The sequence below is a fragment of the Oncorhynchus mykiss genome, chromosome 27 (genome assembly GCF_057628025.1).
Source record: "Oncorhynchus mykiss isolate SJ-2025 chromosome 27, ASM5762802v1, whole genome shotgun sequence".
Lineage (NCBI taxonomy): Eukaryota > Metazoa > Chordata > Actinopteri > Salmoniformes > Salmonidae > Oncorhynchus > Oncorhynchus mykiss.
The window spans coordinates 46316047-46342826 of record NC_143048.1 but is presented as its reverse complement, the minus strand read 5'-3'; the positions used below and the strand labels follow the sequence as shown (position 1 = coordinate 46342826).

Sequence of the window (26780 nt, the reverse complement as noted above, 5' to 3'; positions counted from 1 at the left end):
GGGTTTCTACTGCTACTGCACTAACCCTAACCCATCACAGCATCTCCCCTGGGGGGGTTTCTACTGCTACTGCACTAACCCTAACCCATTACAGCATCTCCCCTGTGGGGGTTTCTACTGCTGCACTAACCCTAACCCATCACAGCATCTCCCCTGTGGGGGTTTATACTGCTACTGCACTAACCCTAACCCATCACAGCATCTCCCCTGGGGGGGTTTCTACTGATACACTGACCCTAACCCATCACAGCATCTCTCCTGTGGGGGTTTCTACTGCTGCACTAACCCATCACAGCATCTCCCCTGTGGGGGTTTCTACTGCTACTGCACTAACCCTAACCCATCACAGCATCTCCCCTGTGGGGGTTTCTACTGCTGCACTAACCCTAACCCATCACAGCATCTCTCCTCTGGGGGTTTCTACTGCTACTGCACTAACCCTAACCCATCACAGCATCTCCCCTGTGGGGGTTTCTACTGCTACTGCACTAACCCTAACCCATCACAGCATCTCCCCTGGGGGGGTTTCTACTGCTACTGCACTAACCCTAACCCATCACAGCATCTCCCCTGGGGGGGTTTCTACTGCTACTGCACTAACCCTAACCCATCACAGCATCTCCCCTGGGGGGGTTTCTACTGCTGCACTAACCCTAACCCATCACAGCATCTCCCCTGTGGGGGTTTCTACTGCTGCACTAACCCTAACCCATCACAGCATCTCCCCTGGGGGGGTTTCTACTGATACACTAACCCTAACCCATCACAGCATCTCCCCTGTGGGGGTTTCTACTGCTACTGCACTAACCCTAACCCATCACAGCATCTCCCCTGGGGGGGTTTCTACTGCTACTGCACTAACCCTAACCCATCACAGCATCTCCCCTGGGGGGGTTTCTACTGCTGCACTAACCCTAACCCATCACAGCATCTCCCCTGTGGGGGTTTCTACTGCTGCACTAACCCTAACCCATCACAGCATCTCCCCTGGGGGGGTTTCTACTGATACACTAACCCTAACCCATCACAGCATCTCCCCTGTGGGGGTTTCTACTGCTACTGCACTAACCCTAACCCATCACAGCATCTCCCCTGTGGGGGTTTCTTCTGCTACTGCACTAACCCTAACCCATCACAGCATCTCCCCTGTGGGGGTTTCTACTACTGCACTAACCCTAACCCATCACAGCATCTCCCCTGTGGGGGTTTCTACTGCTGTACTAACCCTAAACCATCACAGCATCTCCCCTGTGGGGGTTTCTACTGCTGCACTGACCCTAACCCATCACAGCATCTCCCCTGTGGGGGTTTCTACTGCTGTACTAACCCTAACCCATCACAGCATCTCCCCTGTGGGGGTTTCTACTGCTGTACTAACCCTAACCCATCACAGCATCTCCCCTGTGGGGGTTTCTACTGCTGCACTGACCCTAACCCATCACAGCATCTCCCCTGTGGGGGTTTCTACTGCTGTACTAACCCTAACCCATCACAGCATCTCCCCTGTGGGGGTTTCTACTGCTGTACTAACCCTAACCCATCACAACATCTCCCCTGTGGGGTTTCTACTGCTGCCCTAACCCTAACCCATCACAGCATCTCTACGGGGGGGGTTTCTACTGCTGCCCTAACCCATCACAGCATCTCTCCTGGGGGGTTTCTACTGCTGCCCTAACCCATCACAGCATCTCTCCTGGGGGGTTTCTACTGCTGCCCTAACCCATCACAGCATCTCTCCTGGGGGGGGTTCTACTGATACACTGACCCTAACCCATCACAGCATCTCCCCTGGGGGGGTTTCTACTGATACACTGACCCTAACCCATCACAGCATCTCCCCTGGGGGGGGTTTCTACTGCTACTGCACTAACCCTAACCCATCACAGCATCTCCCCTGGGGGGGTTTCTACTGATACACTGACCCTAACCCATCACAGCATCTCCCCTGGGGGGGTTTCTACTGATACACTGACCCTAACCCATCACAGCATCTCCCCTGGGGGGGTTTCTACTGATACACTGACCCTAACCCATCACAGCATCTCTCCTGGGGGGGTTTCTACTGCTGCACTGACCCTAACCCATTACAGCATCTCTCCTGTGGGGGTTTCTACTGCTGCACTAACCCTAACCCATCACAGCATCTCTCCTGTGGGGGTTTCTACTGCTGCACTAACCCTAACCCATCACAGCATCTCTCCTGTGGGGGTTTCTACTGCTGCACTGACCCTAACCCATCACAGCATCTCTCCTGTGGGGGTTTCTACTGCTGCACTAACCCTAACCCATCACAGCATCTCCCCTCTGGGGGTTTCTACTGCTACTGCACTAACCCTAACCCATCACAGCATCTCCCCTGGGGGGGTTTCTACTGCTACTGCACTAACCCTAACCCATCACAGCATCTCCCCTGGGGGGGTTTCTACTGCTACTGCACTAACCCTAACCCATCACAGCATCTCCCCTGTGGGGGTTTCTACTGATACACTGACCCTAACCCATCACAGCATCTCCCCTGGGGGGTTTATACTGCTACTGCACTAACCCTAACCCATCACAGCATCTCCCCTGTGGGGGTTTCTACTGATACACTGACCCTAACCCATCACAGCATCTCCCCTCTGGGGGTTTCTACTGCTACTGCACTAACCCTAACCCATCACAGCATCTCCCCTGGGGGGGTTTCTACTGCTACTGCACTAACCCTAACCCATTACAGCATCTCCCCTGTGGGGGTTTCTACTGCTGCACTAACCCTAACCCATCACAGCATCTCCCCTGTGGGGGTTTATACTGCTACTGCACTAACCCTAACCCATCACAGCATCTCCCCTGTGGGGGTTTCTACTGATACACTGACCCTAACCCATCACAGCATCTCTCCTGTGGGGGTTTCTACTGCTGCACTAACCCATCACAGCATCTCCCCTGTGGGGGTTTCTACTGCTACTGCACTAACCCTAACCCATCACAGCATCTCCCCTGTGGGGGTTTCTACTGCTGCCCTAACCCATCACAGCATCTCTCCTGGGGGGGGTTCTACTGATACACTGACCCTAACCCATCACAGCATCTCCCCTGGGGGGGTTTCTACTGATACACTGACCCTAACCCATCACAGCATCTCCCCTGGGGGGGGTTTCTACTGCTACTGCACTAACCCTAACCCATCACAGCATCTCCCCTGGGGGGGTTTCTACTGATACACTGACCCTAACCCATCACAGCATCTCCCCTGGGGGGGTTTCTACTGATACACTGACCCTAACCCATCACAGCATCTCCCCTGGGGGGGTTTCTACTGATACACTGACCCTAACCCATCACAGCATCTCTCCTGGGGGGGTTTCTACTGCTGCACTGACCCTAACCCATTACAGCATCTCTCCTGTGGGGGTTTCTACTGCTGCACTAACCCTAACCCATCACAGCATCTCTCCTGTGGGGGTTTCTACTGCTGCACTAACCCTAACCCATCACAGCATCTCTCCTGTGGGGGTTTCTACTGCTGCACTGACCCTAACCCATCACAGCATCTCTCCTGTGGGGGTTTCTACTGCTGCACTAACCCTAACCCATCACAGCATCTCCCCTCTGGGGGTTTCTACTGCTACTGCACTAACCCTAACCCATCACAGCATCTCCCCTGGGGGGGTTTCTACTGCTACTGCACTAACCCTAACCCATCACAGCATCTCCCCTGGGGGGGTTTCTACTGCTACTGCACTAACCCTAACCCATCACAGCATCTCCCCTGTGGGGGTTTCTACTGATACACTGACCCTAACCCATCACAGCATCTCCCCTGGGGGGTTTATACTGCTACTGCACTAACCCTAACCCATCACAGCATCTCCCCTGTGGGGGTTTCTACTGATACACTGACCCTAACCCATCACAGCATCTCCCCTCTGGGGGTTTCTACTGCTACTGCACTAACCCTAACCCATCACAGCATCTCCCCTGGGGGGGTTTCTACTGCTACTGCACTAACCCTAACCCATTACAGCATCTCCCCTGTGGGGGTTTCTACTGCTGCACTAACCCTAACCCATCACAGCATCTCCCCTGTGGGGGTTTATACTGCTACTGCACTAACCCTAACCCATCACAGCATCTCCCCTGTGGGGGTTTCTACTGATACACTGACCCTAACCCATCACAGCATCTCTCCTGTGGGGGTTTCTACTGCTGCACTAACCCATCACAGCATCTCCCCTGTGGGGGTTTCTACTGCTACTGCACTAACCCTAACCCATCACAGCATCTCCCCTGTGGGGGTTTCTACTGCTGCACTAACCCTAACCCATCACAGCATCTCTCCTCTGGGGGTTTCTACTGCTACTGCACTAACCCTAACCCATCACAGCATCTCCCCTGTGGGGGTTTCTACTGCTACTGCACTAACCCTAACCCATCACAGCATCTCCCCTGGGGGGGTTTCTACTGCTACTGCACTAACCCTAACCCATCACAGCATCTCCCCTGGGGGGGTTTCTACTGCTACTGCACTAACCCTAACCCATCACAGCATCTCCCCTGGGGGGGTTTCTACTGCTGCACTAACCCTAACCCATCACAGCATCTCCCCTGTGGGGGTTTCTACTGCTGCACTAACCCTAACCCATCACAGCATCTCCCCTGGGGGGGTTTCTACTGATACACTAACCCTAACCCATCACAGCATCTCCCCTGTGGGGGTTTCTACTGCTACTGCACTAACCCTAACCCATCACAGCATCTCCCCTGGGGGGGTTTCTACTGCTACTGCACTAACCCTAACCCATCACAGCATCTCCCCTGGGGGGGTTTCTACTGCTACTGCACTAACCCTAACCCATCACAGCATCTCCCCTGTGGGGGTTTCTACTGCTACTGCACTAACCCTAACCCATCACAGCATCTCCCCTGGGGGGGTTTCTACTGCTACTGCACTTGTAGCCTCTTGAAAGCTTTGCTACCAATGCTTTCAAGAGTTGTTAAAAACCTCACTGTGCCTCTTTCCTTTCCCTTTCCTTCTCTTCATTTCCTATTTCCTTTTTTATTTCCTATTCCTTATTCCCTTTTCCCTTTTCCCTTTTCCCTGTTCCCATTCACTTCCATTTCCCTTTCCTTTTCCCTCTCCTCTCCTCTCCTCTCCTCTCCTCTCCTCTCCTCTCCTCTCCTCTCCTCTCCTCTCCTCTCCTCTCCATTTAATCAAACCCCCCAATTACAGTATTTACACAGTAAATATGTTTTTAATGTCTAGGTTCATTGTCAGAAAAGGGCTGAGGTGAGAACGTATTAATTGCCACCGAAACAAATATGTTGTAATTTTTTTTTTTTAAATAGACTTATTTCTCCGTCACAAATAGTCCTTAGTGTTCTAATCCTTAGTGTTCTAATTCTTAGTGTTCTAATTCTTAGTGTTCTAATCCTTAGTGTTCTAATCCTTAGTGTTCTAATTCTTAGTGTTCTAATTCTTAGTGTTCTAATCCTTAGTGTTCTAATCCTTAGTGTTCTATTTTTTGACCACAGGTAAAAAAAAATGTTTTTAAAAAATCAGTGCAATGATATACTCAATAGGGTTCCACTTGAAACGTAGAGGCTTTCAGCTAACGAGTCTCTTCCTTCACACGGTGACTCAGGTTAATATGGCCTGGCGGGAAACAACAATGTTATTACTGTATTACATTCTGTAATGAGGTAATAAGGGTCGTCAGCTCATCTACCCATGTCTCTATATTTACTGGGTGAAATTACAGCAGTGGAAACGTGGCTATTCTACTCTAGCACGTTGAAATATGCCAATCTGCTTAAAAAAGAACAACAAAGAGACCACCTCCCCCCAAAACACTGTTTTGATAAACAGCCAAGGCCTGGGGGCTGGAAAAAAAAGCTGTGGGTGTAAGGACTGGCCATCCATGGTTTCAGGATTATAGATTTGAGGCTATACAGTATTTGTTTACGATATATTTGTTATTTGGCGTATAACACAAAACCTATATTTTGAACTAAGCTCATGAGTCATGTCTAAGCTATATTCTTTAAGAATCCATGGGGTTTTATACCGGGCCCTTCGTAGTTATTGGGTCAGTGAAGTATTCTTGGTTTTTCTTTTGGCTCTTAATAAAATCAACACTTTGGATTTGGAATCAAACAATGACTGTAAAGGTTGAAGTGCAGACTGTCCGTTTTAATTTGGGTGTGTTTCCATGCATATCGGTTGAACTGTTTAGCAATTACAGCACTTCTTCTTTGTACATCGTCCCTCCATTTTAGGTGAGGAAAAAGTGTTGGGACAAATGAACAAAATAATCTGAAACACAACCGAAAACAAACAAACAAACGCATCCAACTAAATTGTGGAGTCACAGTTTTGATGTCATTGCGCGATATGAATACGGGACCAAATTACTTAACTTTTTACTACTTTAATAAACATATAAATTAATTCGTCCCAATATTTTTGCTCCCTTAGAATGAGGGGACGATGTAGAAAAAGGGCTGTAATTTCTAAACAGTTCAACCGATATGGATATATCGAATATACACTCAAATCCAAAGTTTATAAAGACAAAAGAAGAAATAATGCTTCGCTGTCCCAGTAATTACAGAGGGCACGTTTAAAAGTAAAAAAAAAAAAATGAATGACTGAATCGCAGATTGCCCCTTTACGCTCTATATCGGCACTACTGTAATAAGTGACCACTCATCGTCAGCAGACTCTTGCTGTTGACGTGTATAAACCTCAGACCAATCACATGTGTTTTTTGACAAGTCATTAAGAGCCCATTGATCTACATTCCTACAGTAATCACCTCCAAGCTCTCACCCCTAATTACCTATGGATTTTCCCTGCGTCTCGGCAAATTCAATTTTAAAGTCAAATCATAGAGAATATATGAAACAGACGGAGAGGGTGAGTGTGTTACGACATTCTTCAGATAAGACCGTGCCGTACTCTTCAGCAGGAATAAAGAAAGGCTATTATGTCATCACTAGGAGACGGGCGTGTTCAACATGTATAAATTCATAAAAAATCCTAAAATGTGATTTTCTGTATTTTTTTTCTTCTCATTTTGTCTGTCATAGTTGAAGTGTACCTATGATGAAAATTACAGGCCTCTCATCTTTTTAAGTGAGAGAACTTGCACAATTGGTGGCTGACTAAATATTTTTTTGCCCCACTGTATGGATTTAATTAACATATCTGGTTGCATATGATAGTAAAGTCATTGTTTTTCCCCCACTGTAATTTGTTGATGTTGTGAAAATCACCTGGTTGACAGTGACTACATTTAAAGACAAATGATCAGACATGTTCTCTTAGATGTAAAGTGGGCTATATAAGTTATTGTATTCCCGTTACTGGGCTATAGAAGTTATTGTATTCCCGTTACTGGGCTGTAGAAGTTATTGTATTCCCGTTACTGGGCTGTAGAAGTTATTGTATTCCCGTTACTGGGCTGTAGAAGTTATTGTATTCCCATTACTGGGCTGTAGAATTATTGTATTCCCGTTACTGGGCTGTAGAAGTTATTGTATTCCCGTTACTGGGCTGTAGAAGTTATTGTATTCCCGTTACTGGGCTGTAGAAGTTATTGTATTCCCGTTACTGGGCTGTAGAAGTTATTGTATTCCCGTTACTGGGCTGTAGAAGTTATTGTATTCCCGTTACTGGGCTATAGAAGTTATTGTATTCCCACTACTGGGCTGTAGAAGTTATTGTATTCCCGTTACTGGGCTGTAGAAGTTACTGTATTCCCGTTACTGGGCTGTAGAAGTTATTGTATTCCCGTTACTGGGCTATAGAAGTTATTGTATTCCCACTACTGGGCTGTAGAAGTTATTGTATTCCCGTTACTGGGCTTTAGAAGTTATTGTATTCCCACTACTGGGCTGTAGAAGTTATTGTATTCCCATTACTGGGCTATAGAAGTTATTGTATTCCCGTTACTGGGCTATAGAAGTTACTGTATTTCCATTACTGGGCTGTAGAAGTTATTGTATTCCCGTTACTGGGCTGTAGAAGTTATTGTATTCCCACTACTGGGCTGTAGAAGTTATTGTATTCCCGTTACTGGGCTGTAGAAGTTATTGTATTCCCGTTACTGGGCTGTAGAAGTTATTGTATTCCCGTTACTGGGCTGTAGAAGTTATTGTATTCCCGTTACTGGGCTGTAGAAGTTATTGTATTCCCGTTACTGGGCTGTAGAAGTTATTGTATTCCCATTACTGGGCTGTAGAATTATTGTATTCCCGTTACTGGGCTGTAGAAGTTATTGTATTCCCGTTACTGGGCTGTAGAAGTTATTGTATTCCCGTTACTGGGCTGTAGAAGTTATTGTATTCCCGTTACTGGGCTGTAGAAGTTATTGTATTCCCGTTACTGGGCTGTAGAAGTTATTGTATTCCCGTTACTGGGCTATAGAAGTTATTGTATTCCCACTACTGGGCTGTAGAAGTTATTGTATTCCCGTTACTGGGCTGTAGAAGTTACTGTATTCCCGTTACTGGGCTGTAGAAGTTATTGTATTCCCGTTACTGGGCTATAGAAGTTATTGTATTCCCACTACTGGGCTGTAGAAGTTATTGTATTCCCGTTACTGGGCTTTAGAAGTTATTGTATTCCCACTACTGGGCTGTAGAAGTTATTGTATTCCCATTACTGGGCTATAGAAGTTATTGTATTCCCGTTACTGGGCTATAGAAGTTACTGTATTTCCATTACTGGGCTGTAGAAGTTATTGTATTCCCGTTACTGGGCTGTAGAAGTTATTGTATTCCCACTACTGGGCTGTAGAAGTTATTGTATTCCCGTTACTGGGCTGTAGAAGTTATTGTATTCCCGTTACTGGGCTGTAGAAGTTATTGTATTCCCGTTACTGGGCTGTAGAAGTTATTGTATTCCCGTTACTGGGCTGTAGAAGTTATTGTATTCCCGTTACTGGGCTGTAGAAGTTATTGTATTCCCATTACTGGGCTGTAGAATTATTGTATTCCCGTTACTGGGCTGTAGAAGTTATTGTATTCCCGTTACTGGGCTGTAGAAGTTATTGTATTCCCGTTACTGGGCTGTAGAAGTTATTGTATTCCCGTTACTGGGCTGTAGAAGTTATTGTATTCCCGTTACTGGGCTGTAGAAGTTATTGTATTCCCGTTACTGGGCTATAGAAGTTATTGTATTCCCACTACTGGGCTGTAGAAGTTATTGTATTCCCGTTACTGGGCTGTAGAAGTTACTGTATTCCCGTTACTGGGCTGTAGAAGTTATTGTATTCCTGTTACTGGGCTGTAGAAGTTATTGTATTCCCGTTACTGGGCTGTAGAAGTTATTGTATTCCCGTTACTGGGCTGTAGAAGTTATTGTATTCCCGTTACTGGGCTGTAGAAGTTATTGTATTCCCGTTACTGGGCTGTAGAAGTTATTGTATTCCCGTTACTGGGCTATAGAAGTTATTGTATTCCCACTACTGGGCCGTAGAAGTTATTGTATTCCCCTTACTGGGCTATAGAAGTTATTGTATTCCCACTACTGGGCTGTAGAAGTTATTGTATTCCCGTTACTGGGCTTTAGAAGTTATTGTATTCCCACTACTGGGCTGTAGAAGTTATTGTATTCCCATTACTGGGCTATAGAAGTTATTGTATTCCCGTTACTGGGCTATAGAAGTTACTGTATTTCCATTACTGGGCTGTAGAAGTTATTGTATTACCGTTACTGGGCTATAGAAGTTATTGTATTCCGACTACTGGGCTGTAGAAGTTATTGTATTCCCGTTACTGGGCTGTAGAAGTTATTGTATTCCCGTTACTGGGCTGTAGAAGTTATTGTATTCCCGTTACTGGGCTGTAGAAGTTATTGTATTCCCGTTACTGGGCTGTAGAAGTTATTGTATTCCTGTTACTGGGCTGTAGAAGTTACTGTATTCCCGTTACTGGGCTGTAGAAGTTATTGTATTCCCGTTACTGGGCTGTAGAAGTTATTGTATTCCCGTTACTGGGCTGTAGAAGTTACTGTATTCCCGTTACTGGGCTGTAGAAGTTATTGTATTCCCGTTACTGGGCTGTAGAAGTTACTGTATTCCCGTTACTGGGCTGTAGAAGTTATTGTATTCCCGTTACTGGGCTGTAGAAGTTACTGTATTCCCGTTACTGGGCTATAGAAGTTATTGTATTCCCGTTACTGGGCTGTAGAAGTTATTGTATTCCCGTTACTGGGCTGTAGAAGTTACTGTATTCCCGTTACTGGGCTGTAGAAGTTATTGTATTCCCGTTACTGGGCTGTAGAAGTTATTGTATTCCCGTTACTGGGCTGTAGAAGTTATTGTATTCCCGTTACTGGGCTGTAGAAGTTATTGTATTCCCGTTACTGGGCTGTAGAAGTTACTGTATTCCCGTTACTGGGCTATAGAAGTTATTGTATTCCCGTTACTGGGCTGTAGAAGTTATTGTATTCCCGTTACTGGGCTGTAGAAGTTACTGTATTCCCGTTACTGGGCTGTAGAAGTTATTGTATTCCCGTTACTGGGCTGTAGAAGTTATTGTATTCCCGTTACTGGGCTGTAGAAGTTATTGTATTCCCGTTACTGGGCTGTAGAAGTTATTGTATTCCCGTTACTGGGCTATAGAAGTTATTGTATTCCCACTACTGGGCTGTAGAAGTTATTGTATTCCCGTTACTGGGCTGTAGAAGTTACTGTATTCCCGTTACTGGGCTGTAGAAGTTATTGTATTCCTGTTACTGGGCTGTAGAAGTTATTGTATTCCCACTACTGGGCTGTAGAAGTTATTGTATTCCCATTACTGGGCTATAGAAGTTATTGTATTCCCGTTACTGGGCTATAGAAGTTACTGTATTTCCATTACTGGGCTGTAGAAGTTATTGTATTCCCGTTACTGGGCTGTAGAAGTTATTGTATTCCCACTACTGGGCTGTAGAAGTTATTGTATTCCCGTTACTGGGCTGTAGAAGTTATTGTATTCCCGTTACTGAGCTGTAGAAGTTATTGTATTCCCGTTACTGGGCTGTAGAAGTTATTGTATTCCCGTTACTGGGCTGTAGAAGTTATTGTATTCCCGTTACTGGGCTGTAGAAGTTATTGTATTCCCATTACTGGGCTGTAGAATTATTGTATTCCCGTTACTGGGCTGTAGAAGTTATTGTATTCCCGTTACTGGGCTGTAGAAGTTATTGTATTCCCGTTACTGGGCTGTAGAAGTTATTGTATTCCCGTTACTGGGCTGTAGAAGTTATTGTATTCCCGTTACTGGGCTGTAGAAGTTATTGTATTCCCGTTACTGGGCTATAGAAGTTATTGTATTCCCACTACTGGGCTGTAGAAGTTATTGTATTCCCGTTACTGGGCTATAGAAGTTATTGTATTCCCACTACTGGGCTGTAGAAGTTATTGTATTCCCGTTACTGGGCTTTAGAAGTTATTGTATTCCCGTTACTGGGCTATAGAAGTTACTGTATTTCCATTACTGGGCTGTAGAAGTTATTGTATTACCGTTACTGGGCTATAGAAGTTATTGTATTCCCACTACTGGGCTGTAGAAGTTATTGTATTCCCGTTACTGGGCTGTAGAAGTTATTGTATTCCCGTTACTGGGCTGTAGAAGTTATTGTATTCCCGTTACTGGGCTGTAGAAGTTATTGTATTCCCGTTACTGGGCTGTAGAAGTTATTGTATTCCCGTTACTGGGCTGTAGAAGTTACTGTATTCCCGTTACTGGGCTGTAGAAGTTATTGTATTCCCGTTACTGGGCTGTAGAAGTTATTGTATTCCCGTTACTGGGCTGTAGAAGTTACTGTATTCCCGTTACTGGGCTGTAGAAGTTATTGTATTCCCGTTACTGGGCTGTAGAAGTTACTGTATTCCCGTTACTGGGCTGTAGAAGTTATTGTATTCCCGTTACTGGGCTGTAGAAGTTACTGTATTCCCGTTACTGGGCTATAGAAGTTATTGTATTCCCGTTACTGGGCTGTAGAAGTTATTGTATTCCCGTTACTGGGCTGTAGAAGTTACTGTATTCCCATTACTGGGCTGTAGAAGTTATTGTATTCCCGTTACTGGGCTGTAGAAGTTATTGTATTCCCGTTACTGGGCTGTAGAAGTTATTGTATTCCCGTTACTGGGCTGTAGAAGTTATTGTATTCCCGTTACTGTGCTGTAGAAGTTACTGTATTCCCGTTACTGGGCTATAGAAGTTATTGTATTCCCGTTACTGGGCTGTAGAAGTTATTGTATTCCCGTTACTGGGCTGTAGAAGTTACTGTATTCCCGTTACTGGGCTGTAGAAGTTATTGTATTCCCGTTACTGGGCTGTAGAAGTTATTGTATTCCCGTTACTGGGCTGTAGAAGTTATTGTATTCCCGTTACTGGGCTGTAGAAGTTATTGTATTCCCGTTACTGGGCTGTAGAAGTTACTGTATTCCCGTTACTGGGCTGTAGAAGAGACGGACAGAAAGACTAAATACAGGAGTTTCTTTATTTGACCTTTATTTAACCAGGCAAGTCAGTTAAGAACAAATTCTTATTTTCAATGACGGCCTAGGAACAGAACAGTGGGTTAACTGCCTGTTCAGGGGGCAGAACGACAGATGTTTACCTTGTCAGTTCGGGGATTCAATCTTGCAACCTTTCGGATACTAGTCCAACTCTCTAACCACCAGGCTACGCTGCCGCCCTGGCAGGTACCGCCCCAGGTAGCCTCAAGTGATTAGTAATGTATGACCATAACAGACGGGCTGGAAGTGGAAAATGTTACACCGTGTCTTCTCGTAGCAGGCTAGACGTGGTGACGGTTACACCGTGTCTTCTCATAGCAGGCTAGACGTGGTGACGGTTACACCGTGTCTTCTCATAGCAGGCTAGACGTGGTGACGGTTACACCGTGTCTTCTCGTAGCAGGCTAGACGTGGTGACGGTTACACCGTGTCTTCTCACAGCAGGCTAGACGTGGTGACGGTTACACCGTGTCTTCTCGTAGCAGGCTAGACGTGGTGACGGTTACACCGTGTCTTCTCGTAGCAGGCTAGACGTGGTGACGGCTACACCGTGTCTTCTCATAGCAGGCTAGACGTGGTGACGGTTACACTGTGTCTTCTCATAGCAGGCTAGACGTGGTGACGGTTACACTGTGTCTTCTCACAGCAGGCTAGACGTGGTGACGGTTACACTGTGTCTTCTCATAGCAGGCTAGACGTGGTGACGGTTACACCGTGTCTTCTCATAGCAGGCTAGACGTGGTGACGGTTACACCGTGTCTTCTCATAGCAGGCTAGACGTGGTGACGGTTACACCGTGTCTTCTCATAGCAGGCTAGACGTGGTGACGGGGGAGGGTTAATACATTCCACAGCCCATTACTACACAACACCTAACGTCCTAAAGTCAACCTCCTTCACCTGAAAGGTACACGGGACTGAGAGAGAGGGGAAGCTGTCCTCTCCTGTAAATAGTCACCGCATGAGGGGACAACAGTCAGCAGAACAGAACCGAACGGCGGAGAGAGGATGAGTCCCAAACGGCACCTTATTCCCTATATGGTAGTGCACTATGGGCACTGGTCAAAAGTAGTGCACTATTAAAGGGAAAAGGTTATATTTCGGACGCTGTTAGAAAAGAGCCCCGCTGGGGGATGCAATAACGGGGGCTGTTTTACTTTACAAGAAGAAAGGTGGAGAGAAAGAGGGGGAGAAAGAGGGAGAGACATGGGGGGGAAGAAAAAGAGGGAGAGAAAGAGGGGGAAGAAAGAGGGAGAGAAAGAGGGGGGGAGAAAGAGGGAGAGACATGGTGGGGAGAAAGAGGGAGAGAAAGAGGGGGAAGAAAGAGGGAGAGAAAGAGGGGTAGAAAGAGGGTGAGAAAGAGGGGGGAGAAAGAGGGAGAGAAAGAGGGGGGGAGAAAGAGGGAGAGAAAGAGGGAGAGACATGGGGGGGAGAAAGAGGGAGAGAAAGAGGGGGAGACATGGGGGGGAGAAAGAGGGAGAGAAAGAGGGGGAGACATGGGGGGGAGAAAGAGGGAGAGACATGGGGGGGAGAAAAAGGGAGAGAAAGAGGGGGGAGAAAGAGGGAGAGAAAGAGGGGGAGACATGGGGGGGAGAAAGAGGGAGAGAAAGAGGGGGGGACATGGGGGGAGCAAGAGGGAGAGAAAAAGGTGGGAGAAAGAGGGAGAGACATGGGGGGGAGAAAGAGGGAGAGAAAGCAGGGGGAAAAAGAGGGAGAGAAAGAGGGGGGAGAAAGAGGGAGAGAAAGGGGGGGGAGAAAGAGGGAGAGAAAGAGGGGGGGGGAGAAAGAGGGAAAGAAAGAGGGGGGGAGAAAGAGGGAGAGACATGGGGGGAGAAAGAGGGAGAGAAAAAGTGGGGAGAAAGAGGGAGAGACATGGGGGGAGAAAGAGGGAGCGAAAGAGCGGGGAGAAAGAGGGAGAGAAAGATCGGGGAGAAAGAGGGAGAGAAAGAGGGGGGAGAAAGAGGGAGAGAAAGAGGGGGAGGCATGGGGGGGAGAAAGAGGGAGATAAAGAGGGGGGAGAAAGAGGGAGGGAGAAAGAGGGAGAGACATGGGGGGGAGAAAGAGGGAGAGAAAGAGGGGGGAGAAAGAGGGAGAGACATGGGGGGAGAAAGAGGGAGAGAAAGAGGGGGAGACATGGGGGGGAGAAAGAGGGAGAGAAAGAGGGGGAGACATGGGGGGGAGAAAGAGGGAGAGACATGGGGGGGAGAAAGAGGGAGAGAAAGAGGGGGGAGAAAGAGGGAGAGAAAGAGGGGGAGACATGGGGGGTAGAAAGAGGGATAGAAAAAGGGGGGAGAAAGAGGGAGCGAAAGAGGGGGGAGAAAGAGGGAGAGAAAGAGGGGGGAGAAAGAGGGAGAGAAAGAGGGAGAGACATGGGGGGGAGAAAGAGGGAGAGAAAGAGGGGGAGACATGGGGGGGAGAAAGAGGGAGAGAAAGAGGGGGAGACATGGGGGGGAGAAAGAGGGAGAGACATGGGGGGAGAAAGAGGGAGAGAAAGAGGGGGGAGAAAGAGGGAGAGAAAGAGGGGGAGACATGGGGGGGAGAAAGAGGGATAGAAAAAGGGGGGAGAAAGAGGGAGAGAAAGAGGGGGGAGAAAGAGGGAGAGAAAGAGGGGGGAGAAAGAGGGAGAGAAAGAGGGGGGAGAAAGAGGGAGAGAAAGAGGGGGGAGCAAGAGGGAGAGAAAGAGGGGGAGACATGGGGGGAGAAAGAGGGAGAGAAAGAGGGGGGAGAAAGAGGGAGAGAAAGAGGGGGAGACATGGGGGGGAGCAAAAGGGAGAGAGAAATGGGGGAGAAAGAGGGAGAGAAAGAGGGGGAGACATGGGGGGGAGAAAGAGGGAGAGAAAGAAGGGGAGACATGGGGGGAGCAAGAGGGAGAGAAAAAGGGGGGAGAAAGAGGGAGAGAAAGAGGGGGGAGAAAGAGGGAGAGAAAGAGGGGGGAGAAAGAGGGAGAGAAAGAGGGAGAGACATGGGGGGGAGAAAGAGGGAGAGACATGGGGGGGAGAAAGAGGGAGAGAAAGAGGGGGGAGAAAGAGGGAGAGAAAGAGGGGGAGACATGGGGGGGAGAAAGAGGGATAGAAAAAGGGGGGAGAAAGAGGGAGAGAAAGAGGGGGGAGAAAGAGGGAGAGAAAGAGGGGGGAGAAAGAGGGAGAGAAAGAGGGGGGAGAAAGAGGGAGAGAAAGAGGGGGGAGCAAGAGGGAGAGAAAGAGGGGGAGACATGGGGGGAGAAAGAGGGAGAGAAAGAGGGAGAGAAAGAGGGGGGAGAAAGAGGGAGAGAAAGAGGGGGAGACATGGGGGCGAGCAAAAGGGAGAGAGAAATGGGGGAGAAAGAGGGAGAGAAAGAGGGGGAGACATGGGGGGGAGAAAGAGGGAGAGAAAGAAGGGGAGACATGGGGGGAGCAAGAGGGAGAGAAAAAGGGTGGAGAAAGAGGGAGAGAAAGAGGGGGAGACATGGGGGGGAAAGAGGGAGAGAAAGAGGGGGGAGAAAGAGGGAGAGAAAGAAGGGGAGACATGGGGGGAGCAAGAGGGAGAGAAAAAGGGTGGAGAAAGAGGGAGAGAAAGAGGGGGAGACATGGGGGGGAGCAAGAGGGAGAGAAAAAGGGGGGGAGAAAGAGGGAGAGAAAGAGGGGGGGAAAGAGGGAGGGAGAAATAGTAATGGATACTTCACAGAAAGTATTAAACTGTCAAGAGGAGAGAAACAAGGTTGTCCACTATTGGCATATCTATTTATTATGGCCATCGAAATGTTAGCTATTAAAATCAGATCCAACAATAATATTGTCCCGCCTTGACCTTAGTTATCTTGGTTTTCTTTATTATTTTTTGGTTAGGTCAGGGTGTGACGAGGGTGGTATGTGTGTTTTTGGGTCTTGTCTAGGTTTTTTTGTATATCTATGGGGTTTTGGTATTGTCTAGGTATATGTAGGTCTATGGTGGCCTGATTTGGTTCCCAATCAGAGACAGCTGTTTATCGTTGTCTCTGATTGGGGATCCTATTTAGGTTGCCATTTTTTTGGTTTTGTGGGTTATTATTCTATGTTTAGTTGCCTGTTTGCACTAGTCATATCGCGTCACGGTTCGTTTTGTTATTTTGTATCGTTTTGTTCAGTGTTGCATTCGTTTAATAAATTAGAATGTGCGCTTATCACGCTGTGCCTTGGTCTCCTCCTTATGACGACCGTGACATATATCAAGGTCCAAGAAATCCAGGGCTTAAAAACAAAGGTGTCAACCTCATAGAGGATCTAGATACTTTTAGAATTAGAATCCCTCCACAGCCTCATAGAGGATCTAGATACTTTTAGAATTAGAATCCCTCCACAGCCTCATAGAGGATCTAGATACTTTTAGAATTAGAATCCCTCCACAGCCTCATAGAGGATCTAGATAGTTTTAGAATTAGAATCCCTCCACAGCCTCATAGAGGATCTAGGTACTTTTAGAATTAGAATCCCTCCACAACCTCATAGAGGATCTAGATAGTTTTAGAATTAGAATCCCTCCACAGCCTCATAGAGGATCTAGGTACTTTTAGAATTAGAATCCCTCCACAACCTCATAGAGGATCTAGATACTTTTAGAATTAGAATCCCTCCACAGCCTCATAGAGGATCTAGGTACTTTTAGAATTAGAATCCCTCCACAACCTCATAGAGGATCTAGATACTTTTAGAATTAAAATCCCTCCACAACCTCATAGAGGATCTAGATACTTTTAGAATTAGAATCCCTCCACAGCCTCATAGAGGATCTAGGTACTTTTAGAATTAGAATCCCTCCACAGCCTCATAGAGGATCTAGAGACTTTTAGAATTAGAATCCCTCCACAGCCTCATAGAGGATCTAGAGACTTTTAGAATTAGAATCCCTCCACAGCCTCATAGAGGATCTAGAGACTTTTAGAATTAGAATCCCTCCACAACCTCATAGAGGATCTAGAGACTTTTAGAATTAGAATCCCTCCACGGCCTCATAGAGGAGCTAGATACTTTAAGAATTAGAATCCCTCCACAGCCTCATAGAGGATCTAGATACTTTTAGAATTAGAATCCCTCCACAGCCTCATAAAGGATCTAGATACTTTTAGAATTAGAATCCCTCCACAGCCTCATAGAGGATCTAGAGACTTAGAATTAGAATCCCTCCACAGCCTCATAAAGGATCTAGAGACTTTTAGATTTAGAATCCCTCCACAGCCTCATAGAGGATCTAGAGACTTTTAGAATTAGAATCCCTCCACAGCCTCATAAAGGATCTAGAGACTTTTAGAATTAGAATCCCTCCGCAGCCTCATAGAGGATCTAGGTACTTTTAGAATTAGAATCCCACCACAGCCTCATAAAGGATCTAGATACTTTTAGAATTAGAATCCCTCCACAGCCTCATAGAGGATCTAGATACTTTTAGAATTAGAATCCCTCCACAGCCTCATAAAGGATCTAGAGACTTTTAGAATTAGAATCCCTCCGCAGCCTCATAGAGGATCTAGATACTTTTAGAATTAGAATCCCTCCACAGCCTCATAAAGGATCTAGAGACTTTTAGAATTAGAATCCCTCCACAGCCTCATAAAGGATCTAGAGACTTTTAGAATTAGAATCCCTCCGCAGCCTCATAGAGGATCTAGGTACTTTTAGAATTAGAATCCCTCCACAGCCTCATAGAGGATCTAGATACTTTAAGGATTAGAATCCCTCCACGGCCTCATAGAGGATCTAGATACTTTTAGAATTAGAATCCCTCCACAGCCTCATAGAGGATCTAGATACTTTTAGAATTAGAATCCCTCCACGGCCTCATAAAGGATCTAGAAACTTTTAGAATTAGAATCCCTCCACAGCCTCATAAAGGATCTAGAGACTTTTAGAATTAGAATCCCTCCACGGCCTCATAGAGGATCTAGATACTTTTAGAATTAGAATCCCTCCACAGCTTCATAAAGGATCTAGAGACTTTTAGAATTAGAATCCCTCCACGGCCTCATAGAGGATCTAGATACTTTAAGAATTAGACTCCCTCCACAGCCTCATAGAGGATCTAGGTACTTTTAGAATTAGAATCCCTCCACAGCCTCATAGAGGATCTAGATACTTTTAGAATTAGAATCCCTCCACAGCCTCATAGAGGATCTAGATACTTTTAGAATTAGAATCCCTCCACAGCCTCATAGAGGATCTAGATACTTTTAGAATTAGAATCCCTCCACAGCCTCATAAAGGATCTAGATACTTTTAGAATTAGAATCCCTCCACAGCCTCATAGAGGATCTAGGTACTTTTAGAATTAGAATCCCTCCACAGCCTCATAGAGGATCTAGATACTTTTAGAATTAGAATCCCTCCACGGCCTCATAGAGGATCTAGATACTTTTAGAATTAGAATCCCTCCACAGCCTCATAGAGGCTCTAGATACTTTTTCTAACCTCTCTGGATTAAAACCATATTATGATCAGTGTTACGTATTGGGTCACAAAATAAGTTATACTTTTACATTACCGTGTAGTTTATCAATAAAATGGTCTGACAGTGAAGTGTACATCCTCAGTATTCATTTTCCGAAAGAAAGAAATGATTAGAATACATTTTAATAGAAAGTTAGCAAAAATAGATACGATCTTGCTACCGTGGAAAGGAAAATACCTCTCTATTTGTGGAAAAATCACCCTGATTAACTCTTTAGTCATATCCCAGTTTACCCTGATTAACTCTTTAGTCATATCCCAGTTTACCCTGATTAACTCTTTAGTCATATCCCAGTTTACCCTGATTAACTCTTTAGTCATATCCCAGTTTACCCTGATTAACTCTTTAGTCATATCCCAGTTTACCCTGATTAACTCTTTAGTCATATCCCAGTTTACCCTGATTAACTCTTTAGTCATATCCCAGTTTACCCTGATTAACTCTTTAGTCATATCCCAGTTTACCCTGATGAACTCTTTAGTCATATCCCAGTTTACCCTGATTAACTCTTTAGCCACATCCCAGTTTACCCTGATTAACTATTTAGTTATATCCCAGTTTACCCTGATTAACTCTTTAGTCATATCCCAGTTTACCCTGATTAACTCTTTAGTTATATCCCAGTTTACCTATTTGTTATGGTTTTGCCTACACCTAGCGAATTGGTTTTTTATTATATGAGCAAAAAATATTCAATTTTATTTGGAAGTGCAAGTGTTAAACAAATCAAAAGATATTTTAGATTCTTCATAGTAGCCACCCTTTGCCATGATGACAGCTTTGCCTCCTCTTGGCATTCTCTCAACCAGCTTCATGACGAATACTTTTCCAACAGTCTTGAAGGAGTTTGCACTCATGCTGAGCACTTGATGGGTGCTTTTCATTCACTCTGCCGTGCAACTCATCCCAAACCATCTCAATTGGGTTGAGGTCGGGTTATTGTCGATGCGAGGTCATCTGATGCAGAACTGCATCACTTTCCTTCTTGGTCAAATAGCCCTTACACAGCCTGGAGGTGTGTGTTGGGTTATTGTCCTTTTGAAAAACAAATGATAGTCCCACTTAGCGCAAACCAGATGGGATGGCGTATTGCTGCAGAATGCTGTGGTAGCCATGCTGGTTAAGTGTGCCTTGAAATCTAAATAAATCACAGACAGTGTCACCAGCAAAGCACCCCCACACCATCACACCTCCTCCTCCTTCCTTCCCGATGGGCACCAGACATGCGGAGATCATCCGTTCACCTACTCTGCATCTCACAAAGACAGCAGTTGGAACCAGAAATCTCAAATGTGGAATCATCAGACCAAAGGACATATTTCCACCTGTCTAATGTCCGTTGCTCGTGTTTCTTGGCCCAAGAAAGTCTCGTCTTCTTATTGGTGTCCTTCAGTAGTGGTTTCTTTGCAGCAATTCGACTATGAAGGCCTGATTCAGTCTGTTACTTCTGTTACTTCAAATCTGTGAAGAATTTACTTGGGTTACAATCTGAAGATGGTAATTCTAATGAACTCATTCTCTGCAGCAGAGGTAACTCTGGGTTTTCTCCTATCCTGTGGCGGTTCTCAGAAGAGCCAGCTTCGTCATAGCGCTTGATGGTTTTTGTAACAGAGTAACAGTGTACAATTGTAACAGTGTGACAGAGAAACAGACTAACATTGTAACGGTGTAAGAGACAGTGTTGTACTTTTCTCTCTGTATTGAGAACCACAGTGATACCATGTCCTGTATATTATATTATTATATATATATTATATATATATATCCTGGTCTCAGGCTCTACACTGACGGCTCTCGACTGTATCAGGCAGCCCCCTTTCAGAGACATCTAACTCAACATCAGTGGTGTAAAGTACTTAAGTAAAAAATACTTTAAAGTACTACTTAAGTAGTTTTTTGGGGGGTATCTGTACTTTACTTTACTATACATATGTTTGGCAACGTTTACTTCACTACATCCATACATTTTCCCTGAAACCCAAAGATACTCGTTACATTTTGAATGCTTTAGCAGGACAGGAAAATGGTTCAATTCACACACTTATCAAGAGAACATCCTGGGTCATCCCTACTTCCCTGATCTGGCAGATTCACCAAACACAAATGCTTCATTTGTAAACTGTCTGAGTGTTGGACTGTGCCGTTGGCTATCTGTAAATGTAGAAAACAAGGACATTTGGCAGTCTGGTTCGCTTAATATCAGGAATTTAAAATTATTTAGACTTTTACTTTTGATACTTCAGTATATATAACAACCACATAATTTTAGACTTTGACTCAAGTAGTATTTTACTGGGTGACTTTCATTTTTACTTGAGTAACTTCTATTAAGGTATCTTCATTTTATGAAAAAATGGGTACGTTTTCGACCTCCGGTAAGAGAGTAACATTGTAATAACAATAACAGAATAAAACAATAACAGGGTAACAATTGGTGTAAGTCTAACAGAGTAACATTGTAACAGAGTAAAAGTGTAACATATTACCATTGTAACATTGTAACAGTGTAATACTGTATCAGAGGTACAGTGTAACAGAGTAACATTGTAACAGTGTAATACTGTATCAGAGGTACAGCGTAACAGAGTAACATTGTAACAGTGTAATACTGTATCAGAGGTACAGTGTAACAGAGTAACATTGTAACAGTGTAATACTGTATCAGAGGTACAGTGTAACAGAGTAACATTGTAAGAGTTTAAGAGACCAACATTGTAACAAAGTAACACTGTAAAACTGTAACAATGTAACAGAGTGACAGAGTAAAAGTGTAACATATTAACATTGTAACATTGTAACAGAGTAACATTGTAACAGTGTATGCAAACACACAAACACACACACACACACACACACACACACACACACACACACACACACACACACACACACACACACACACACACACACTATATTATTCCCCTGTCTGCTAAAGGCTCTGTATAATAAAGCATCTAGCTGGACACTTGGATGCTTGACTCAGTGATCTACACAGCACATTTTTTCAATTACCGTAAGTATAGATTTCCTTTAGAGTGGTGCCATGCCCATCAGCGGGGGAATGAATGGTAATGGCAGACAGACATATTCTGTCTGAGTATTATTTAAAGAGCTGTCTGTCTACACACACACACAGCGAGAGAGAGAGAGTGGTGAACACAGAGAGAGAGAGGTAGGCAGAATGGTAGACAGATGGAGAGAGAGAGGTAAACATAGAGGTAGACAGATGGAGAGAGGGAAGAGAGAGAGAGAGAGAGAGAGAGAGAGAGAGAGAGAGAGCGAGAGAGAGGTAAACAGAGCGGTAGACAGATGGAGAGACAGAGAGAGAGAGGGAGAGAGGTAGCCATATGGATAGGAAGAGAGAGAGGTAGACAGATGGAGAGCAAGAGAGGGCGAGAGAGAGGTAGACAGATGGAGAGAGGGAAGAGAGAGAGAGAGAGAGAGGTAGACAGATGGAGTGCGAGAGAGAGGTAGACATATGGATAGGAAGAGAGAGAGGTAGACAGTTGGATAGGAAGAGAGAGAAGTAGACAAAAAGATAGAGAGAGAGAGAGAGGTAGACAGAGAGAGATAGGGGGAGAGAGGTTTGACAGAAGGATAGAGGGGGAGAGGTAGACAGAGAGAAAGAGAGGTAGACAGAGAGAGAGGTAGACAGAGAGAGAGAGAGGTATACAGAGAGAGAGAGAGAGAGAGAGAGAGAGAGAGAGAGAGGTAGACAGAGATAGAGACAGAGAGGTAGACAGAGAGAGAGAGATAGAGAGAGAGAAAGAGAGTGAGAGAGGTAGACACAGAGAGAGAGAGAGAAAGGTAGACAGACAGAGAGAGAGAGAGAGAGAGAGAGAGAGAGAGAGAGAGAGAGGTAGACAGAGAGAGAGAGAGGTAGACAGAGAGGTAGACAGAGAGAGAGAGATAGAGAGAGAGAGTGAGAGAGGTAGACAGAGAGAGAGGGAGAGGTAGACAGAGAGAGAGAGAGAGAGAGAGAGAGGTAGACAGAGAGAGAGAGAGGTAGACAGAGAGAGAGAGAGAGAGAGAGAGAGAGAGAGGTAGACAGACAGAGAGAGAGAGAGAGAGACAGAGAGGTAGACAGAGAGGTAGATGATAGATATGGACTCCACCTTCAGGATTACTTGCTGTGTCATTGATCATCTCGGTACACAGAACCAAATGAGCTAGTCCATGTTAAGGCGGTCACGAGAATCGTGTCTGTCTACCAAAAAGCACCCTATCCCCTATGTAGTGCACTACTTTTGACCAGAACCCTATGGGACCCTATCCCCTATGTAGTGCACTCATTTTGACCAGAACCCTTTGAGCTCAATGGGCCCTGTTCAAAAGTAGTGCACTATGCACTGAGTTTCCAAAACATTAAGAAAACCTGCTCTTTCCAGGACATAGACCGACCAGGTGAATCCAGGTGAAAGCTATGATCCCTTATTGATGTCACCTGTTAAATCCACTTCAAATCAGTGTAGATGAAGGGGAGGATGACTGGTTAAAGAAGGATTTTTAAGCCTTGACACAATTGAGACATGGATTGTGTATGTGTGTCATTCAGAGTGTGAATGGGCAATCGGATATGGTGGTAGCTGCCAGGCGCACCGGTTTGTGTCAAGAACTCATTATCAGGGAGGTGTTCTTAATGTTTGGTCCACCCTGTGTGTAGGGAATAGGGTACCATTTGTGAAGTCAGTTAGTGCACTGTGTAGGGACTAGGGTACCATTTGTGAAGTTGACTTCGTGTTCGAATCAGAGGAGTGAAATGCGTCCTGTTATCGATGATCAAGTTCACTGACCATTCCGACAAGTCCTTTTAATCCCTGCTTTCATATCGGAGGTATAAATGATCAGCTAGCCGAACTGAGCTCTGACGAGACTTCAACCAAAGCCAGGCGTTAATGATCAGCTAGCCGAACTGAGCTCTGACGAGACTTCAACCAAAGCCAGGCGTTAATGCCAACACACACACTTTAATATACATCCGTGAGCTGCTAGGGTGTGTGGGAAACACAACTGTTTTTTTTTAATTAGGTTGGGGGATCCTTCCAAAATGTGTATTCAACAGAAGTGTGAGGACTTGTAGGAGTTGGCAGGTCGACAAGCTGTGCATCCTGAATGGCATCCTATTCCCTACACAGTGCACTACTTTTGACCAGAGCCCATAGCACCCTATTCCCTATATAGTGCACTACTTTTCACCAAGGGCTCTGTAAGGAATATGGTGCCATCTGTAACAAAGCCTGGAACCTTCCACTATCTCAAAACAGAGTGAATGTCCCAAAAAGAGAATGTATCAGTTGTTACAGGTTGGGTTATAGCACCCTGTACCAGACACCAGTCAGCCCCCACCCTGTACCAGACACCAGTCAGCACCCACCCTGTACCAGACACCAGTCAGCACCCACCTTGTACCAGACACCAGTCAGCACCCACCCTGTACCAGACACCAGTCAGCACCCACCCTGTACCAGACACCAGTCAGGCCCCCACCCTGTACCAGACACCAGTCAGCACCCACCCTGTACCAGACACCAGTCAGGCCCCCACCCTGTACCAGACACCAGTCAGCCCACATCACCATGGGCCCTGGTCAAATGTAGTGTATTAAATGTAACAGGGTGAAAATTAGAGGCAATCCCAATGTTAATTCACCACTGGCCCCGGCCTGGTCTCTGGAGGGAGATGGTCTAATATGGTTAATTGGGAACCGGTAGAGCTGATATGAAACATGGTTACCTGAGAACTGGTAGAGCTGATATGAAACATGGTTAATTGGGAACTGGTAGAGCTGATATGAAACATGGTTACCTGAGAACTGGTAGAGCTGATATGAAACATGGTTAATTGGGAACTGGTAGGACTGATATGAAACATGGTTAGTTGGGAACTGGTAGGACTGATATGAAACATGGTTAGTTGGGAACTGGTAGGACTGATATGAAACATGGTTAGTTGGGAACTGGTAGGACTGATATGAAACATGGTTAATTGGGAACTGGTAGGACTGATATGAAACATGGTTAATTGGGAACTGGTAGGACTGATATGAAACATGGTTAATTGGGAACTGGTAGAGCTGATATGAAACATGGTTAATTGGGAACTGGTAGGACTGATATGAAACATGGTTAATTGGGAACTGGTAGAGCTGATATGAAACATGGTTAATTGGGAACTGGTTTCCAATATACATCATGCAGAAAGACACAAGAGATAACTCACCTTTGACTTTGGTTTTAGTGGTTGCACCCACTGGAAGCATGAGGGAGGAAACAACACATTAACCACCACTGGTATGAAGCAAACATGAAGAACACGATCTGATTCGCTACAGCAGCCTTTTAAACCAATCAGATAGAACTGTCACAAGTTGTCTATTCGCTGGACACTAGGAAACAGGGTTGTTTTGAGAGCTTCCTATCCGGCTTGAAGGACCATGAAAAGGAGAACAGACCAACTTCCACTCGTTTTCAGGCAGCTATGCCCATCTTTGTGGTTATCAGACATTCATATTGTTAGTTGTTGTGATTATGGAGTTAAAAACATCTCTCTCTCTCTCTCTCTCTCTCTCTATCTGGTATTTAAACTGCACAAATCATTCATCTGAAAATAAAAATAAATCTATCATCTGATCAACCTAAAGCAACACGTTATACCAAACACGCAGAGAAAGTTAGTGTGTGTTTGCCACACTACGTTCTAGTAGAACATGTTTTGTTTTTGACGCTCGTTAATCCTTTTTGGTTATACCACACCCTCCACCCCCCCCCGCCCCGACTCCCCCCTACTCCCCCATCCAGACTCCCCCCCGTCCGACTCCCCCCTACCCCCCATCCAGACTCCCCCCCCGTCCGACTCCGCCCTACCCCCCATCCAGACTCCACACCCCGTCCGACTCCCCCCTACTCCCCATCCAGACCCCCCTCCTCCCCCCGTCCAACTCCCCCCTACTCTCCCATCCAGACTCCCCCCCCCCGTCCAACTCCCCCCTACTCTCCCATCCAGACTCCACACCCCGTCCGACTCCCCCCTACCCCCCATCCAGACTCCACACCCCGTCCGACTCCCCCCTACCCCCCATCCAGACTCCACACCTCGTCCGACTCCCCCCTACCCCCCATCCAGACTCCCCTCCTCCCCCCGTCCGACTCCCCCCTACCCCCCATCCAGACCCCCCCCCGTCCGACTCCCCCCTACCCCCCATCCAGACTCCCCGACTCCCCCCGTCCGACTCCCCCCTACCCCCCATCCAGACCCCCCCCCCGTCCGACTCCCCCCTAACCCCCATCCAGACTCCCCTCCCCCGTCCGACTCCCCCCTACCCCCCATCCAGACTCCCCTCCTCCCGTTCTTTCTGTACATGGAAGAAATGGTCATTAATCTCTGCTCTCTGATATTTAATAGTGTTGACAAAGTCAGACCGTGATCAGATTCTCCTGTTTACAGGCGCATGGGAAGAATATCAAGAGATCTATCTAGAAAATGTCAAGCTTCGGATGAATACCAAATAATGGCACCCTATTGTCTATTTAGTCCACTGCTTTTCAGCGTAGCCAATAGGATGAAGGAAAAAGGGTCGCCGTTTGTGACACAACTTTAAGATTTGACATTTCTAAAAAGGACTTGGTGTCAGAGTCAACGGAGCGGACTTAATTAATAGCCAAGTCATATCTTCATAGAGACAATCCATTGATGGCAACAAAATCAAATCAAATCAAATCAAATCACATTTTTACTGGTCGCATGCACATATTTATCAGAAGTCATTTCGGGCGTAGAGAAATGCTTGTGTTCCTAGCTCCAACAGTGCACTAACAATAAACACCAATAC

The 26780-nt window shown here is 45.8% G+C and overlaps 1 protein-coding gene across 4 annotated transcripts in view; it reads right to left on the bottom strand.

Annotated features, from left to right (window-relative positions):
• Positions 1-26780, bottom strand: part of cadm2b (cell adhesion molecule 2b) — a 520268-nt gene that overhangs the window by 179184 nt on the left and 314304 nt on the right. For 2 of the 4 annotated variants that reach the window (XM_036965372.2, XM_036965371.2), the window contains exon 2: positions 25172-25201. The exons of the other annotated variants lie outside the window; for them this stretch is intronic. In XM_036965372.2, the coding sequence (XP_036821267.1) occupies positions 25172-25201 (30 nt within the window). The remainder of the gene's footprint in view (positions 1-25171; positions 25202-26780) is intronic. 4 annotated transcript variants of the gene reach the window in all.